Consider the following 20024-nt stretch of genomic DNA (forward strand, 5'->3'; position numbering starts at 1 on the left):
GCCTGCTGAGCTCCGCCAGCGTTTTGCGTTGGCCTGCTGAGTTCCGCCAGCGTTTTGCGTTGGCCTTCTGAGTTCCGCCAGCGTTTTGCGTGTGTGGGGCTTGGAATTCCAGCAGAGCTGCTTGTCTTTGCAGTTCTTCTGTGAGCATCGGAGGAATTTTGTGTCTGCAACTATACACGCATGTGATGGTGTGCATGCACGTGAGCACACATTGACTCACGGAGCACCACTGCCTCGAAACTTGCCCATCTAGTCCAGGCTGAGCTATTACTCTGCCTCGTCCTTTATGGTGATGAATGGGAAAATAACACAGGCATCACCTATGCCTTCAACATCCCACACATAACAGGGACTGAAGGCACAGTACCTTGCAACGAGCAACCGTGGTCTCATTGGGTCAATAGGGTGATTGCAGGAGGTGAGTTTTTGTGAACAGGAACTGTTCTGGAGAGAAGGTTACAATTGAACAGGTGCCAAGCGAAGCCAGAAGCATGTGATATAATGGAAAGTTTGGGATTGGTACCGGCCAGATCCTTAAATCATCTTGTCTTGTGTTTCACTCTGCAGCGAGAAGACTTCTAAACCCAGCGGCAGGTCCATTTACGGTGAGTTTTGTCTCGTTCCTCCATCGCCAGGGTGTCAAGTGTGGATGCTTGTAGCAGAGAATCTCGAGGGGAGGCTCGGGACCCGAGCAGGGGGTGGGCTGGGGTGAATGGGAATGGGGGGGATGGCGGCAGTGGGCTGTGTCTTTGCAGGGTAGCTGGCTGGGCTTGGCACAGTTGTTTTTTGGTCTCCTCGGGGCAAGCCATTTTTCTTTGCTTCGTGGTGGCGTCGTGCTTTCTCACACCAGCACTCGAGGTTCAGTTCCCGCTCTGTCTGTTAGGAGTTAGTACTCTTTCACTGTGACTGCGCGGGTCTCCCCCTACATTCCAAAGAGGTACGGGGTAGGGTTAGCGAGTTGTGGGCAGGCGATGTGGCACCGGGAGCGTGGCGGCACTTGCGAGCTACACGCAACGCACCCTCGGACTGCGTTCTGTCATTGGCGCAAGCCACGCTTTCTTCACTGTATGCTTCGATATACACGTGACAAGGTTTGTAAAGGGCTAGCTTCATTCGTCACATACATCGAAGCATTGAAGCACACAGTCAAATGTGCCATTTGCGTCAGATCGAATCGATGAGGATTGCACTGGGCAGACTGCAGTTGTCGCCACACTTCCAGCACCAGCATAGCCTGCCCACAACTCGCTAACCCTGACCCGTACCGCTTTGGACTGTGGGAGGAGACCGGAGCACCTGGAGGAAACGCACGGTGTCACAGAGAGAACTTCCGAACTCCATACAGGCAGCAGTGGGAATTGAACTCTGATCAGTAATCACTAACTCTTATGCTACCACGCCATTCTTTAATCTTTGTGCGTTTGCCCATCGGCTGATTGGACCGTGCACATCGTACGTTTGCCCGTCGGCTGATCGGACCGTGCACATCGTACGTTTGCCCGTCCGCTGATCGGACCGTGCACATCGTGCGTTTGCCCGTCGGCTGATCGGACCGTGCACATCGTACGTTTGCCCGTCGGCTGATCGGACCGTGCACATCGTGCGTTTGCCCGTCGGCTGATCGGACCGTGCACATCGTACGTTTGCCCGTCGGCTGATCGGACCGTGCACATCGTACGTTTGCCCGTCGGCTGATCGGACCGTGCACATCGTGCGTTTGCCCGTCGGCTGATTGGACCGTGCACATCTTGCGTTTGCCCGTCGGCTGATTGGACCGTGCACATCGTGCGTTTGCCCGTCGGCTGATCGGACCGTGCACATCGTATGTTTGCCCGTCGGCTGATCGGACCGTGCACATCGTGCGTTTGCACGGTGACTGTTGGGTTCTGTGCAGTTGTGATCCTGCACGGTGCCTAGTTTTATGTTTGCGTTTCTCCCAGCTGCACATTTGCCTATGTGATTTGCATGGTCGACAAGTGTATTGGCCAAGTATATCAGCAGAATAACTTCTTGTGTTCAACAACCACTGATGACGTGCCTTCAAAGTAAGTTGCTTTCCTGCTCAACTGCATCAGGCGAAAGCCAGCCTTAACCATGGCTGCAGGGGTAAATTTTCTGCTTCGGCTGGACCCTGATGCAGGGCTGAGGTTAGGATGGTCCGTACACACACACACACAACTGTGTACCATCAGGGTGTAAGGGTAAAATACTGAACTTCAAACTGAGGGAACCACAAGTTTTGCAAGGAGTGAAAAGCATATTCAAATAATTCCAAGGCAGAAACATAAATAAGAACCACGTGCATTTCGTGCAAAGCTATTGGCGGAGACTGTTTTTCACTTGGTAAAAAGAAAAAGTGTAAGTTATGTTCACCTTGTCATCGGTGTCAAAGGTGTTATGGTAGGTGGTGGTGATGTAATTGATGGGGTGGTGATGTCATTTGGAGCAGCAGACATAATTAGAGGTGGTGATGATGTCATTGCAGCTATTATGTCACTGTGGTGGTGATGATGATGTCACCGTGGTGGCAGTGATGTCACTTAGTGTTGCCGTGACATCATTGCTGGTGGCTATGAAGCAATGGTGAATGCTCTCCACGTTGATATGCAGAGAGAGCTGGGGATCCAGGTCCATTACTCCCAGAAATCAGCAACACAAGTAGATATGGTGGCAAAGGTGTGTACTGCATGCCAGGGTTTATCACTCGGGGCAGTGACGATATGGGTCAGGAAGGAGTGATGCAGCTCGATGAAACTTTGGGGTATTCTGTGCAGTTTCGGTCACCCCCATTACAGGAAGGGTGTGGAGGACTTACAGAGGCTGCCAAAGACATTCACCAGAATCCTGCCTGGATTAAACTAAGTTGTTTAATCCACCTGGGTTGTGTTCTCTGCAACAGCAGAGGACGAGGGGATATCCGGTCGTGGCTTGTAAAACTATGAGAGTCACAGATAGACAATATTTTACTCCAGGCTAGAAATATCAAGTATCAGGTAGATAGGGTTGTAAAAAAGTTCACAGGCAGAGAGGGTCATATACAAAACTTACTGGTAGATAGGTTCGTATAGAAAGTTCACGGGCAGACAGGGTCGTATAGAAAGCTCACGGGCAGACAGGGTCGTATAGAGAACTCACGGGCAGACAGGGTCGTATAGAAAGCTCACGGGTAGGTAGGGTCGTATAGAAAGCTCACGGGCAGGTAGGGTCGTATAGAAAGCTCACGGGCAGATAGGGTCGTATAGAAAGCTCACGGGCAGACAGGGTCGTATAGAAAGTTCACGGGCAGACAGGGTCGTATAGAAAGCTCGCACATAGATAGGGTCGTATCAGCACGTTGGCCTTAATAAATCAAAGTATTGAGTACAGGAGCTGGAAAGTGATGCACTATCAATAACTCTAGGAGACTGGAAGTAGAGTAAATAACGATAGGCTTTTATTAACAGCTAAACGGAGCACGACCATGTTGAATGACTGTGGGAGGAGCCACAGGAGCAGTCAGCAGAGGGGCGTGTCCAGACAGGTATACATGGTTTACCACAGAAAGTTATGTTGAAGTTGCCTGAGAATTTGGTGAGGCCTGCTTTGTACCTACCTACAGGAAAGGAATCAATACGAGTGAAAGGATGCAGAGAAAGTTTACGAGGATGATGCCAGGATTTGAGGACCTGGGTTACAGGGAACGGTTGAAAAGGTTCGGACTTTATTCTGTGGACTGTACGAGAATGAAGTGGGGTTTGATAGAGGTAAACACGATTACCAGGGGTAGGGGTAGTGTACATTCTCCCCGTGACCGAGTTGGCTTCCTCCCACATTCCAGAGGCGTGTGGGTTAGGATCAGTGAGGTGTGGGCGGGCTGGAATCGTGGCAACAGTCGCAGACTGCCCCCAGCACAGTCCTCGCTGATCTGACACAAACAACACACTCCACTGTACGTTCCGGTGTACGTGTGACAAAGAAAGCCCTTTACCGTCGCACGCACCGAGATACGTTATGTAAGAACGCTGAGGTCGCGCAGAAGGAGTTAAAAAAAGCAGAATACAGAACGCAGTGGCACAGTTACAGAGAAAATGCAAAGCAGGCAGACAAGTAAAGGACAAGGGTCACGTCGAGGTAGACTGGGATATCAAGACTTCCTCTTTGCTACGTGAGAAGTCCGTTCCTGAGTTTTACGACCGTGGGATAGACGCTGTGCTTGAGCCTGTTGACTTTCCGCCTGACGGAAGTGGGGAGAAGGGAAAATGTCCGTGGGGAGGAGGGGGTTCTTGATTCCTTTGGCATGCTTTCCCAAGGCAGGAGGAAGTCCAGAGGGAGCGAGTGGAGGGGAGGCTGGTCTGTGTGGTGGACTGGACTGTGCCCACGACTCTCTGCAGCTTCCTGCAGGCACGTGCAGAGCAGTGGCCGCACCAGGCCGTGATGTGTCTGGACTGGATGCTTTCGGTGGCGTATTCGTAAAAAATCCGCGAGCGGCAGCAGGGACATGCCGAATTTAAGGTCATAAGAACATCAGACCAAAAGATATAGGATCAGAATTAGGCCATTTGGCCCGTTGAGTCTGCTCAGCCATTTCATCATGGCTGATCCAATCTTCCTCTCAAACCCAATTTCCTGCCCTCTCCCCATTTCCCTTCATGCCCTGACCAATCAATAATCCATTAACCTCTGCCTTAAAGACTTGGCCTCCACAGCTGCCTGTGGTAAAGAATTCCATGGATTCACCACTCTCTGGCTGAAGGAATTCCTCCTCATCTCCATTCTAAAAGGATTTCCCTCTATTCTGAGGCCGTGTCCTCTGGTCTTAGACTCTCCCACAATAGGAAATTTCCTCTCCATATCAATTCTATCAAGGCCTTTCACCATTTGATAGATTTCCATGAGGTCACCTCTCATTCTTTTGAATTCTAGTGAACACAGGCCCAGAGCCATTCAATCCTGGAATCATTTCTGTGAACCGCCTTTGAACCCTCTCCAGTTTCAGCACATCCTTTCGAAGATAAGGGGCCCAAAACTGCTCCAAGTGAGGCCTCACCAGTGCTTTATAAAGTTTCCTTAGCCTTCTGAGGACGAGGCATTGTGTCAAGCTCAGAATGCTGTAGGAACTTGGTAGGTCAGGCAGCACCTATGGAAAGGAAGGTCGATGTTTCAAGCTGAGATCCTTCATCAGGACGGGCAAGTAGAGATCTTGAAGGATGGCAGTCAGAAATAGTTCTGTGTAAAGTTTCACGAGAGAAAATGTGCAGATGCTGGAAATCCCAGCAACATACACACAAATCCTGGAGGAACTCGACAAGCCGAGCAGCATCTATAGGAAAGAAGTACAGCTGACGTTTAAGGCCAAAACCCTTTGACAGGACTGGAGAAAAAAAAGATGAGGAGTAGATTTAAAGGGTGGGGGGGAAGAGAGAGGCACTCAAGGTGATAGGTGAAACTGGGAGGAGGGGAGATGATATAAAGAGCTGGAAAGTTGATTGGTGGGAGGGATACAGGGCTGGAAAAGGGGGAGTTTGATAGGAGAGGACAGAAGGCCGTGGAAGAAAGAAAAACGGGGGTGGAGCACCAGAGGGAGGCGATGCTCCAACCACCGGAGGGAGCGGGATCTCCCGGTGGCCACACATTTTAATTCCACTTCCCATTCCCATCCTGGTATGTCTACCCATGGCCTCCTCTACTGTAGCAATGAGGCTGGAGGAACAAAACCTTGTATTCCGTCTGGGTAGCCTCCCATCTGATGGCATGAACATCGATTTCTCGAATTTCTGGTAATGCCCCTTTCCCCTTCACCATTCCCCATCCCCCTTTCCCTCTCTTACCTTATCTCCTTGCCTACCCATCACCTCCCTCTGATACTCCATCCCCCCTTTTCTCTCTTCCATGGCCTTCTGTCCTCTCCTATCAGACTCTCCCCTTCTCCAGCCCTGTATCTCCTTCACCAATCAACTTCCCAGCTCTTTACTTCATTCCCCCCACCCTTCCTGGTTTCACCTGTCACCTAGCGTTTCTCTCTCCCCTCTCCCCCCCCCACATCTTTCAAATCTACTCCTCACCTTTCTTTCCCCAGTCCTGCCGAAGGGTCTCGGCCCGAAATGTCGACTGTACTTTTTTTCCCACTTTTGTGCCACAGGGATCAGTGCTGGGTCCGCTGTTATTTGTCATCTATATCAATGATCTGGATGATAATGTGGCAAATTGGATCGGCAAATTTGCTGATGATACAAAGATTGGCGGTGTAGTGGACAGTGAGGAAGGTTTTCAAAGCTTGCAGAGGGATTTGGACCAGCTGGAAAAATGGGCTGACAAATGGCAGATGGAGTTTAATGCAGACAAGTGTGAGGTATTGCACTTCGGAAGGTCAAACCAAGGTAGAACATACAAGGTAAATGGTAGGACACTGAGGAGAGCAGTAGAACAGAGGGATCTGGGAATACAGAAACATAATTCCCTAAAAGTGGCGTCACAGGTAGATAGGGTCGTAAAGAGAGCTTTTGGTACATTGGCCTTTATAAATCAAAGTATTGAGTATGAGAGTTGGAATGTTATGGTGAGGTTGTACAAGACATTGGTGAGGCTGAATTTGGAGTATTGTGAGTAGTTTTGGTCACCTAATTACAGGAAGGATATTAATAAGGTTGAAAGAGTGCAGAGAAGGTTTACAAGGATGTTGCCAGGACTTGAGAAACTGAGTTACAGAGAAAGGTTGAATAGGTTAGGACTTTATTCCCTGAGGGGAGATTGATAGAGATATATAAAATTATGATGGGTTTAGATAGAGTGGATGCAAGCAGGTTTTTTCCACTGAGGTTAGGGGAGAAAAAAAACCAGAGGACATGGGTTAAGGGTGAAGGGGGAAAAGTTCCAGAGGACATGGGTTAAGGGTGAAGGGGGAAAAGTTTAAAGGGAACATTGGGGGGGCTTCTTCACACAGAGAGTGGTGGGAGTGTGGAATGAACTGCCAGGTGAAGTGGTAAATGCGGGCTCACTTTTAACATTTTAAGAAAAACTTGGACAGGTACATGGATGAGAGGGGTTTGGAGGGATATGGTCCAGGTGCAGGTCAGTGGGACTAGGCAGAAAAATGGTTCGGCACAGCCAAGAAGGGCCAAAAGGCCTGTGTCTGTACTGTAATGTTCTATGGTTCTATGCTGCCTGCATTTTCTCCAGCATTTTCTGTGTGTTGCCTGTGTTTAAGAGGGGAGTGTCTAGGATGAGGACTACACACCTGACAGGGAAGGCACACACAGGGTTAATCCCTGACATAAGCCCTGCCCAATGATTAAAAAAAGTTATAAAGTAACAGGTGGCGAAATCATTCACCTGTTATCTGCAGTGGCGCTTCCTATTCGTGGCAGAGCTCAACCTGCCAGCTCGCAAGAAAAGGCACCTGACATTAAAGGGCTGCTGTGAGAGGAGGCTACCCAGGTCAGTAACACTCCATTCCTCCTGAGGAAGCGATTAAAGTCTAGGTTTGCTCAGTGTTTGGGGAGACGAGAGTTTTATGAAACTGCTGAAAACAGTCACACCTCGCTCAAAACTTTGGACTGTTCGGTATAGTAGGGCGGGGTTGGGTTCGGCTTGGTAGTCGTATGACTTTTCATTCCTGCTCGCCATGAGTCAGGAACTTCCAGGCCTTTACCCTGGGCTGATTCCCGTGGCAGGCAGAGAGGGAGGGTCGCGGTGAGACCTGGGCAGGCCGGTGCTCTCACTTTCCTTCAGTGAACAGTGCGTCATTTGGGGAGAGGTGGGTGAGGTCGAATCAGCCTCGATCCTGTTGCTGTCCAGGTTGCCTGATTGGAAAGGGTGCGCCAGAAAGCAAGCACGCACGCGCACACAACGCAGGGTTTCCCAATCTGGGGTCCATGGACCTCTCGGTGAATGGTCGGGGTCCACAGCAGAATAAAGGTTGGGAACCCCCGGACTAGACAGATATGCAGTGGGGCCCACTCCACAGACCATTCTAAAACTATACACAAGTGTGCCCGTGCCCATGCATCCGTGCTGGATGCACGTGACACACCGGTGCCTGGGAGAAGCCTGCGCGACACTGAATGGTTAAGACACCATTCCGACAGGTTCTCGACTGCTGATCCTGAGATCTAAGCCCACATCTCACCAGGGCAGCTGGCAAATTCGGATCCAAGTAATTGAATATAACTGGAGTTTAAGCAGCGCTAGTTTCGGTGATGGTGACTGTGAAATTGTCGCGAAGATCCAACTGGTCGACTGATCTCCCATAAGGGAGTGTGATCCCCCCCACCCTTTCATGAAGCTTTTGGCCTGTATGTCCGTGAGCTGTTGCCACTCATTGTAAACACTGCAGACTTTAAAATCAGTAAATACCTGGGGAAAAGCACAGGGAGCATGGAGCATAGAACATGACAGCACAGTACAGGCCCTTCAGCCCACAATGTTATTCTGACCTCTTGACCTTCTCCAAGATCAATCTAACCCTTGCCTTCTGTATAGTCCTCTACATTTCTATCATCCACCTGCCCACAGAAGAGTAACACACGCAAAACTCGGAGAAACTCATCAGTTCAGGCAGCATCTATGGAAAGGAATTCTTCAGGCCAAGACCCTTCATCAGGACTCTGGGATTGTACCTATGTGAGAGTTCCTTAAATGTCCCCGACTGTATCTGCCTCCAGCACCACCCCTGGTAGCGAGTCCCATGCACCGACTACTGTCTGCGTTAAAATAGATCTTACCTATGACATTCCCCATCACAATCATGCTCAAAGATAGTTCAGCCTTGAGGGGCTGAATGGCCTACTCCTGCTCCCATTTTCTTGTGCGTATAATTGTTATTAACATAGGAAGCAGAAAAATGTCACAATAATTTTTTTGGAGGCTCCTGAATTCGGAACTAAGGCACACGACTGCTTTATCGGAAGCTGATTATGGGTCTTGTTGATGGTTTATTCCTCTCCATAGATGCTGCTTGACCTAACGAGTACCTTTTTCCAGCTTTTGCAGAATCTCCTGTGTTTATGGTTTACAAATCTGATGGATTGAAGGGAAGTAGCTGTTCCTGAACTGGTGGTGTGGGACTTCTGGCTTCTGTGCCTCCTGCGTTATGGTTGTAGTGAGAAGAGGGCATGACCCGGACAGAGGGGAATCTTGATCATAGATGCCTCCTGTAGACGCTGCCAATGGTGGGACTGTGGTGGAGGCCAAGTCCATGTGTATATTTAAGGCAGAAGTTGAACGTTTCCTGATCGGTTAGGGCATCAAAGGATATGGCAAGAAGGCAGGTGTATGGGGTCAAATGGGATACGGTATCAGCCATGATGGAATAGCAGAGCAAACTCGATGGGCTGAATGGCTTAATTCTGCTCCTTTGTCTTATGGTGATGGGCCAGGCTGTGTCATCCTCTCTCTCAGAAGAGCAGAAAGCTATTCCCGTGTCTGCAGTTGTTTCTAGGAGCCGCCCCTTCCTCGGTATCTTGGCTCTCGATCTGATTTGTGCTCCAAAGCCCCGCTCTCTGTACCAGCTTTGGGCAGGGGGAGGTGACGGAGAAGCAGCGATCGTGTTTCTTCACAAAGCTGGCTCTTGCGGTCTGGTTAGGGAACCTCCACGGCCCCAGCTGAGGCCAGGAACCCAGCAGAAAGGAAAACTTGCACGGTAGTGCAGTAGTTAGCACGATCACTTCACAGTGCAATCACTGTAAGGAGTCTACCCATTCTTCCCATGATCGCATGGGTTTCTCCCTGGTGCTCTGGTTTCCTCCCTCATTCTAAAGGCGTACAGTACGGGTTAGGGTTAGTGAACTATGGGCACATTACGCTGGAGCTGGAGGCAAGGCAGAACTTGGGGGCTGCCTCCAGCACATTATCAATGATTTGGTTTGACCCAGTTCACTCTATGTTTTGATATGTTGATATCTGAAGCTAATCTTTCATCCTAAAGCTATTTGTGGCCAATTAAATGTGTCTCTTGCAGAAGGGGGTGATAGGCAGATGGAGGAGGGGACGGGGGCAATTGCCGTAGTGGCTGGGAGGTTTTTCAAAGGGCAGCCGATGCAGGGATCTGGTAGGACAGGAGGGTGGAGAATAGAATCGGGGAGGGCAGGTGGGAACAGGAGGTGAGGGGACACAGTGGGAGGAGTTTGTGGGGTGATGGGCGAATGGAGGGGGTGGAAAGATACAGAGTGAGGGGGCCCATGCAGATCAGGAGCGAGACGAGACACAGAGAGGGAGCATTTGCACCTCTCCTCCGGCTTCCAGGCTCCCAGTCGACCAGCCGGCTCTAGAAATCATTTGGAGGTCTGGGATTCGAGGCCTGGTGAGCTGAGCCCCGAGGCCACTGTGAGTCCAGTGGGGGAAGTCAAAGCCCGAAACCTCTGCGAGTGCCACTCTGAAGGGTGGTCCTGTCCTGCGCTTAGAGGACCGCGCGCGTGCGTGGCTGGGAGGGAGGAAGGGGTTTGGTTGTTTTGTTACATTTTGTGCTGTTGTCGAGGATTGTAGATGTTACGTTGGCACTGAAACACATGACGACACTTGCACACCCTTGGGTTGTGTTGGTAGTTAACGCAAATGACTGCGTTTCACTGTATGTTTCAATATACACGTGATTTAAAAAAAAATCTGAATCTGTTATCAGGAAATGAGAGCAGCAGTTCTGATTTGTGTATTTATAGATTTATTTATTTATTAAGGTACAGAGCAGAATAGGTCCTTCGAGCCACGACGTCCAGCAATCCCCCAATTTAACCCTAGCCCAATCACGGGACAGTTTACACTGACCAATTAACCAACCGACCGGTACGTCTTCGGACTGTGGGAGGAAACCGGAGCACCTGGAGGAAGCCCTCATGGTCACCGGGAGAACGCACAAGCTCCTTCCGCGGAGGCAGTGGCAGGAATCGACCCTGGTTACTCCTGGTTGTGCTAGCCACTGCGGAAGGGTCTCGGCCTGAAATGGCGATTGTTCATTCCTCTCCCTAGACGCCGCCTGACCTGCTGAGCTCCGCCAGCTTTTTGTGTGTGGTACTCTGGGTTTCCAGCGCCCACAGAATCTCTTGTGTTTGTGATCTTCTGCCTGGCTGTTCTGCGGCCTGGCACCGCGGACGGTGAATTCTCCAAACGCCGGTAGCTGCTAGCCCGAGAGGTTCGGCAGTGTCACAAAAGACAAAGGGAAAGCGGAGGTCGGGCTCAGAGACGTCCCTGTGATAACTGGCCCTGCCCTTGCCAGAGAGGGAGGACTCAGATGGTCCAGTTTTGCAACTTTTGACGCTGGAATTTGCACAACTCCCCTTGACGTATGCGAAGTAGTTCGTGCTGTGATTTACTCTGCACTGTCACAGGGTGAAGACTTTAGAGAGGTGGGGGTGGGGGGGGGGAGGTCAGATTGAAGGAAGCAGCAACCACAGGTTTCTCAGTGTCTGGTCTGCGGACGTGAACGGAGAACGGCAGGGTGAGCCGTAATGAGGCTCTGCTTTCATCTGCCTCACCTGTAGCTGCAACAGCCACTCCCTTTCCAAGAATCTGTTGATATTTCTCTCACCAGGACTTTTACTCACTGCTTTCATTTTGATTTGCAGAGCAGAGGAAGAAATATTCCAACACCAACTTCATAATGGACGATCACTCCCAGTACTACGTGAATGTAAGTCACCGGCCTCTCCGCTGTCAACTTCAATCCAAAGCTGAGCCAAACAGAAAGCTGCTCTTTTTAAAATCTGGGTATCGTTGACCATACTTCCCTGTGACGTATGCAGAAAATACAATTGCTGCATGTCTCCCTCTACATTTGCAGCACAGTACTGCACAGGAGCAGGCCCACGGTGCAGGCGCCGAACACGATGCCCAATCTCTTCTGCCTGCATGCGATCCATCTAAAATCCATTCCCTGCCGATTCTGCCTGAAGGTTTTTTAAACACCGCGACTGTATCTGCTTTCAGCGAGACCCCTAGCAGCCTGTACGGACACTCGCCACTCTCTGTGTAAAATAAAAACTTGCCAACCCACCCCCAACCACCGCCATATCTCCTTCGAACTTTCTCTTTCTCACCCCCATATCTCCTTCTCACCTTCACTGTATGCCTTCTAGTATTAGTAAAAGATACTGGCTGCCTATCCTAACTAAACCCTTCATAATCTTATAAACCTCTATTATGTCTCCTCTCAGCTTCTGGCACTGTAGATAAAACAACCCACGTTTGCCTAACCTCTCCTCGTAGAACATGTCCTCTTATCCAGGCAACATCACGGCCTCCCTGCAGCTGAAAACATCTTCAAAAGGCGGTGCCCTCTTCTCACTGCTACCATCAGGGAGGCGGTACAGGAGCCTGAAGGCACACGCTCAGCGATTCCGGAAGAATTTCTTCCCCTGTGCTATCAGATTTCTGAACAGTCCTTGAACCTGTGAAACATCACCTCACTATTCCTCTTTTATACTATTTTCTTATTTATTTCAATTGTAGCTTCATGCCTTGCACTGTCCTCCTGCCAGCAAACAACAAATTTCACAACATATGTCAGTGAGATAATAAAACTGATTCTAATTCTGAACCGCTTCTGTACCCTCTCCAAAGTCTCCACCTCCTTCCTGTAATAGGGCGACGAGAACTACACTAACTGTGGCTAACCAATGTTTTGTTTACCATTAATTCAATATGCCCACTTAAAGTTTGTCTGCGCCGTTCATGTTTCTGCCCCGAACAGTACAACCTTTATCTCAACATCTTCCCGATAGTCTCCTCTCCTCACCATCCCAATGTTTCTCACTTGGACCTTACTTGTCTTACTGCTGACAGCACCTGACCACCTTTCCCCTGGGTCCTGGCGAGGAGACCCAGACTGTGGAAGAGTCCATTAAGAAGCTGAAGAGCTTAGACAGCAAGGGAAGGATCTGGACACAGGAAATGTTGCTGCAAGTCAACACCTCGGCCGTCAGCCTGGTGGACATTGAGTCCAAGGTAGGCTGCCTCGGTGGGGGAAGAGACCTGAACTTTGCTTATCTGTGTAGCCTTACTGGTTGGACCAGTTCCAGTGAGGTAGCTATGGAGTTGGTCCAGTTGGGAAGGACATAATGGCCATTGGGTACGGGACGAGGTGGGGTTTATAGCCGCCATCACCAAACCATTTTTCCACGGCGTAGCGGTCAGTGCGAGATTCATCACTCGCCCTTCTCTTGTAAGGAGCCTGTACGTTCTCCCTGTGAGCGTGTGGGATTTCTCGGGGTTCTCCGGTTTCCTCACACATTCCGGAGACATACGACGGATTAGTAAATCGTGAGCATGCTACATTGGTCCCAGAAGCACGTGAGCGTGTAAGCAAGGCGTTGATGTAAATAACCCATTTTCCTGTATGTCTTGACGTACAGGTGACAAGGAAGGATACTCTTTCATCTCAGGATATAGGGATAGAGCAGTCCTGTTCCTTCCTTAGCTTAAGGAACACTTTGCTGCACCGGCCCCATAGACTTTAACTCCCTTCATATCCAAGCAGGTATAAACCTGATTCCAATGAGACTTGTTACAAAGAAGGTTATAAAGACAAAACCAGGTCTGCTGAAGCTGTTTGATGAAGATAAACAACAGAATCATTGGGGTTCGAGACACATTGTACACTGTACTCAATAACTGTACCCACTGGGATTCCATTCAAGGGCCGCCCGCCCTTGTGGTCCTTCATGTTTCGATGTAGGTGAGACAAAGAAAGCTCATCTTCAAGTCTTTATTTCTGATTGGGTTTGGTTTAGGATGAGCTGGAGACCTACCCGCTGATGGCTATTCAGCATTGTGACTCTCTGCTGAACAACTGGCGATACAATTCCATTCTCATCCTGATCTGCAAGGAGGCTGACCAAGCCAAGCCCGATATCCACTTCTTCCAGTGCTCTGAGGTCGGGGTGAGTATGAGTGCCTTGATAAGGAAGGACTGCCCACATCTCTCTCGTAGAGGGTAGATGGAGGAGGGTGGGATGGGCGATTCTAGATGAGTAAACACGAGGAAATCTGCAGACGCTGGAAATTTAAACAACACACACAAAATGCTGGTGAAACGCAGCAGGCCAGGCAGCATCTATAGGGAGAAGCACTGTCGACGTTTCGGGCCAAGACCCTTCGTCAGGACTAACTGAAAGGAGAGATAGTAAGAGATTTGAAAGTAGTCGGGGGAGGGGGAAATGCGAAATGATAGGAGAAGACCGGAGGGAGTGGGATGAAGCTAAGAGCTGGAAAGGTGATTGGCGAAAGTGATACAGAGCTGGAGAAGGGAAAGGATCATGGGACGGGAGGCCTCGGGAGAAAGAAAGGGGGAGGGGGGAATGCACCAGAGGGAGATGGAGACCAGGTAGAGTGATGGGCAGAGAGAGAGAAAAAAAAGCAAACATGTCAGGGATGGGGTAAGAAGGGGAGGAGGGGCATTAATGGAAGTTAGAGAAGTCAATGTTCATGCCATCAGGTTGGAGGCTACCTAGCCGGTATATAAGGTGTTGTTCCTCCAACCTGAGTCTGGATTCATTTTGACAGTAGAGGAGGCCATGTTACATTTGCTTCATAACATTACTAGGTGAAAGATCTTCTTCCCACAAAGTTCAAAGTAAATTTATTAACATATATCACATATATATCACCATATACTACCCTGAAATTCATTCTCCTGCAGTCAATCACAGTAGAAGATAGAAATTCAATGGAATCAATGAAAAGCTGCATGCAAACAAATATTGACAAAGAATCCAATGTGAAAAGAAGACTAACTGTGCAAATATATTAATAATAACAATAATAATAGAATCAGATTTAATATTACTGGCATATGTTGTGAAATTTGTTGTTTGTGGCAGCAGTACATAATAAAAAAATAATAAACTACAGTAATAAGTTTATTAAAAAAAAGAAAATTAAATTAAGTTGTGCAAGACCAGAGGTAAAGAGATACTGAGGAAGTGTTCATGGTTTCATTGCTCATTCAGAAGTTTGGTGGCACAGGGCAAGAAGCTGCTCCTGAAATGATAAGTCTGTATCTTCAGAGACTCCTGTATCCCATGAAGGCAGGGGAGGCTAGTGCCCATGATGGAACTGGACGAGCTTACAACTTTCTAAAGCTTTTTCCGATCCTGTGCAGTGCCCGTTCTAGTTAGAACGCAAATTTCTACTGTGTCTTTGTTGACATACCAATTCTCCTCCAAATCCTCACGAAATATAGTAACTGTGTGCCTTCTTTGTAACTGCATCAATGCGTTGGGCCCAAGGTAGATCCTCAGCGATGTTGACACCCAGGTGTCAGATGTTGAAACTGCTCACCCTTTCCACTTCTGATCTCTCGATGGGAACTGGCGTGCGTTCCCTCGACTTCACCTTCCTGAAGTCCACAGGTCCTGACGAAGGGTCTCGGCCCGAAACATCGACAGCGCTTCTCCCTATAGATGCTGCCCGGCCTGCTGCGTTCCACCGGCATTTTGTGTGTTGCTTGAATTCCCAGCATCTGCAGATTTCCTCGTGAAGTCCACAGTTCCTTGGTCTTACTGATGTTGATGATGAGAGCAAAGCTGCAGCTGTGACACCACTCAACCAGCTGATCTACCTTGCTCCAGCACGCCTCTTCAATAATAATAATGATAATGATAAATAAGTGAGCCAACAACACTGAGAACACGAGTGGCATAGTTCTTGAAAATCAGTCTGTTGGTTGTGGAATCAGTGCAATACTGAGGTGAATAGTTATCCGCACTGATTCAGGAGCCTGATGGTTGAAAATAACTGGTCCTGAATCTGGTGATGTGGAACCTTAGGCTCCTGTACCTCCCGCCCGATGGCAGCTGCAAGAAGAGAGCATGGCTTGGATGGTGGGGTCTTTGATGACGCATGCTACTTCCTTCTGGCAGTGCTCCATGTAGATGTGCTCAATGGTGGGGAAGGCTTTTCCTGTGATGGATTGGGCTGTGTCCATCATTTTCTGTAGGCTCTACGGATACTGCCTGATCCCTTAACCTCTGACTAAATATCGGACATTCATTTAATCCTTGGATTATGACCCTGGCCACTCCCTCCTACCTTCTGGGAGAAGACACAGAAGCTTGAAAGCCCAATAGTCAGTAGGTCATGAACAGCATCTTCCCTACTTCTCCTTATGGGTAGCTACCCACTCCTTAAAGCAAAAATGGCCACTCAAAGTTCTGGAGCAACTCAACAAGTCAGGCAGCGTCCATGGAGAGGAATAAACAGTCGACATTTCTGACCGAGTCTCTTCATCAGGACACGTACAGTACTGTGAAAAGGTCTTAGGGGTGTATGTAGAGCTAAGGTGTCTAAGACTTTTGCACAGTACTGTTTTTGTCAATGTGGAGCCGGGAGCACGTCTGTAAATCTGGCAGGAACAAAGGATGTTGGGAATGGTGAGGGTGGAGTGCCGTGGGAGGGGTGTGGGACGGGTGGCTGAGAAGGGGTGCCAGGGGTGAGGGAGGTTGTGCGGGTGGAGACACAACCAGCCCTGAGACACCAAGAATGGTCACTTGATTCCAAGCAATTGGTTTATTGATTACAGAATGTCTCTCTGGTGCTTCCCACACCCTCCCCTCTCCCTTCCCCTTTTCCCAACCATGATACCCCTCTCCCTGCCCCCTTCCCACTCTCAGTCCACAATAGAGACCGATATCAGAATCAGGTTTATCATCATTTGTATATGTCATGAAATTTGGGTTATTTTTGCAACAGTAATACAGTGAAAAACGTAAAATTACTACAGCACTGTGCAAACATCTTAGGCACCTTAGCTATATATATGCCTAAGACATTTGCACAGTACTGTATATGGATAAGAAAAGTTTAAATGGATATGGGGTCAAACACGGGCAATTGGCACGAACTTGGATGGAAATCTTAGTCGTTGTGGATCAGTTGGGCTGATTAGCCGATAAGCCAATTACAAATGAGCTATCGAATGAGTTCTGCTTGTGTTTCTCCTGTGACTGGAAAGGAGAAGCTCTTAAACCAAGCTTGTTCCTTTTTCAAGTGTTTACACAGTTCCCTGTTGAATGTTCCTGCTCTGTCATCTCCCATTGCCCTGAAGCCACAGACTCTGGGCCAGAGCCTGTTGCCTGGCAGAAACCCTCCTCTCCTTCCCTTCCTGGTCACTGCATAAGTCATGGGAGCAGAATTAAACCATTTGGCCCACCAAGTGTGCTCCTCCCTTCCATCAAGACTGATTTATTATCCCTCTCCTGCCTCTCCCTGTAACCTGTGATGCCCTGACTAACCAAGAACTGATCATCCTCCGCTTTAAATATACCCAATGACTCGGCCTCCACAGCCGTCTGTGGTAATGAATTCCACAGATTCACCCCTCTTTGTCTAAAGAAATTCCTCCTCATCTCTGTTCTGAAGGAACTTCCTTCTATTCTGAGGCTGTGCCCTCTTGTCCCAGACTCCCCCACTATAGGGAACATCCTCTCCACCTCCACTCTGTCTAGGCTTTTCAATAATTGACAGGTTTCTCCACACAGACATCTGTGGCAATGAATTCCACAAATTCACAGCTTCCTGCAACTCTCATTCACCCCTTTCCCATCCATCCGAATGCGGGCACCTCCGCACAGAGCTCCTGTCTCGGAGTGGGTGCAGAGTCAGAGTCAGGTCTGGTTATTGTCAGATCCACCAGTGTGCAGAGTAATTCCTTGTGTGTGTAAGGCTCCTAGTGTACGTGTATAAGTACAACAATAAACACAGTAATGGGTGAAAAAAGAGGAGCATGATACAAAGACTCACACCACCAGGTTCAGAAACCCCTCAACCATCAGGCTCTTGAACCTAAGGGGGTAACTCCACTCACTTCCCTTGCCCATCACTGAAATGTCCCCACAACCTATGGAGCTACTTTCAAAAACTCTTCATCTCATGTCCTCGATCGTTATTGCTTATTTATTATTATGATGGCTTTCACTTTTGTGTTTGCACAGTTTGTTGTCTTCTGTACTGCTCGAACACCCACGTTGGTGCAGTCCTTCATTTACTCCGTCATGGTTGTTATTCTATAGATTTATTGGGTATGCCTGTAAGTAAGTGAATCTCAGGGTTGCATATGGTGACGTGATTATAAACTTACTTTGAATTTTGAAGTACAGCGGTACAAACCGACTAGTGCAAAAAGTTAATGCTAAAGTGACAATAATGGAAGAGGGTGGGTGGCGTGTGGCGTAGTGGTTAACATAACACTGTTACAACACCAGGTTCATTTCCCACCGCTGTCTGTAAGGAGTTTGTAAATTCTCTCCGCGACTGCTCTGGTTTCCTCCAGGTGCTCTGGTTTCCTCCCATATTCTAACGATGTACTGGTTAGCAGGTTAATGGTTCACGTAAGTGTAAAGGGTGGGCTTGTTGGTTTATGGAGTCGCTACCCTTGAGGACTCTGATAGCAGTGAGCTAGATAGGGTAGTTTAGAAAGCTTTCATAAGCCGAGGGATAGAGTTTAAGAATTGCGAGGGAATGATGCAGCTCTATAAAACTCTGGTTAGGCCACACTTGGAGTACTGTGTCCAGTTCTGGTCGCTTCACTGTAGGAAGGATGTGGAAGCATTGGAAAGTGTACAGAGGAGATTTACCAGGATGCTGCCTGGTTTAGAGAGTATGCATTATGATCAGAGATTGAGGGAGCTAGGGCTTTACTCTTTGGAGAGAAGGAGAATGAGAGGAGACATGATAGAGGTATACAAGATATTAAGAGGAATAGATAGAGTGGACAGCCAGTGCCTCTTCCCCAGGGCACCACTGCTCAATACAAGAGGACGTGGCTTTAAGGTAAGGGGAGGGAAGTTCAAGGGGGATATTAGAGGAAGGTTTTTCACTCAGAGAGTGGTTGGTGCGTGGAATGCACTGCCTGAGTCAGTGGTGGAGGCAGGTACACTAGTGAAGTTTAAGAGACTACTAGACAGGTATATGGAGGAATTTAAGGTGGGGGGTTATATGGGAAGCAGGGTTTAAGGGTCTGCACAATATTGTGGGCCGAAGGGCCTGTACTGTGCTGTAATATTCTATGTTCTATGTTGTTCTTGACCTTTTGCTCATTGGGGCTTTCAAGCTCTTGTATCTTCTCCTAGAAGGTAGAGAAGAGAAAAGGAAATGGCCAGGCTGGAGGCATCCCAAGGATTAACTGAATATCTTGTACTTAGGAAGAGGCAAAAACAAAACAACTTGCTGCAGGAATTCAAAGGGTCAGGCAACATCTGCATGGGGAAGTAGACCATTGTCCTTTCACCCTGCACTGACGTCAGGATCCAAAACAGCAATTATTCTCAAACCAGCTGACCTTTGAATATCCCATGGGCTGATATTGGCGGGTACCAAAGGGCAAAGTGATTTTTCCTCCCCAGAGGAGCAAGTTGTTTTCTCTTCAACCTACGGGTGATGATGAAAAGCCAGGGTTTGCATTTAATGGGCACGAAGGGGAAAGTTAAGCAGAGTTCATGACTGGCGCCACCCATTCTCGGACGCAGCATTAACCTCACCTGTACTATCTCGGCAGGCTGACCTGATTAAGTCCGACATCAACAGTGCGATCACGGACATGAGGAGCGGAAGGACGGAGAGGCCAAATGCCCTCAGGTGAGTCACTGCCGCCGGCCGGGGTTAGTGGTATAGATCGCTTTACAGCACCAGTAATCACCGATCGGGCCTCGATTCCCTCCAATATCAGTAAGGAGTTTGTGCGTTCTCCCTGTGACTGTGTGGATTTCCTCCGGGTGCTCCGGTTTCCTCCCACATTCCAAAAAAGCATGGCGGCTTTTGTGGGCTGCCCCCAGCACAATTTGTGCTAATTTGATTTGACACACGACACACTTCACTGTATGTTTCGATGTACGTATGCTTTAATCTTTACTATTTGATTGTCTGACTCCCAGTAGTTCCTCACTCCACACCCACGTCTCCTTAAAAATAAGTCAAACTAAAAAAGCTGCTGTAAGCACTCAGATCAGGCAGTGCCTGTGGAGTGAGAAACAGATTAATGTTTCAGGTGAAGCACCCTTTGTACTGACGTGAGGTTCCAGATCTGAAACACTAACACTGCTCCTCTCCCGACAGATGCTGCC

General features: G+C 48.7%; 1 protein-coding gene across 4 annotated transcripts in view; it reads left to right on the top strand.

The window, feature by feature from the left end:
• The window catches only part of LOC140719217 (epidermal growth factor receptor kinase substrate 8-like protein 1), an 87974-nt gene that overhangs the window by 32621 nt on the left and 35329 nt on the right, over positions 1 to 20024 (top strand). For 2 of the 4 annotated variants that reach the window (XM_073033657.1, XM_073033656.1), the window contains exons 3-7: positions 568 to 605; positions 11535 to 11599; positions 12751 to 12912; positions 13698 to 13847; positions 19460 to 19539. In XM_073033657.1, the coding sequence (XP_072889758.1) occupies positions 568 to 605; positions 11535 to 11599; positions 12751 to 12912; positions 13698 to 13847; positions 19460 to 19539 (495 nt within the window). Of the gene's footprint in view, positions 1 to 567; positions 606 to 7297; positions 7414 to 11299; positions 11408 to 11534; positions 11600 to 12750; positions 12913 to 13697; positions 13848 to 19459; positions 19540 to 20024 lie in introns of those variants that run through there. The other 2 variants (XM_073033658.1, XM_073033659.1) reach the window with 2 other exon arrangements.

This window comes from Hemitrygon akajei, chromosome 31 (assembly GCF_048418815.1).
Source record: "Hemitrygon akajei chromosome 31, sHemAka1.3, whole genome shotgun sequence".
Classification (NCBI taxonomy): Eukaryota; Metazoa; Chordata; class Chondrichthyes; order Myliobatiformes; family Dasyatidae; genus Hemitrygon; species Hemitrygon akajei.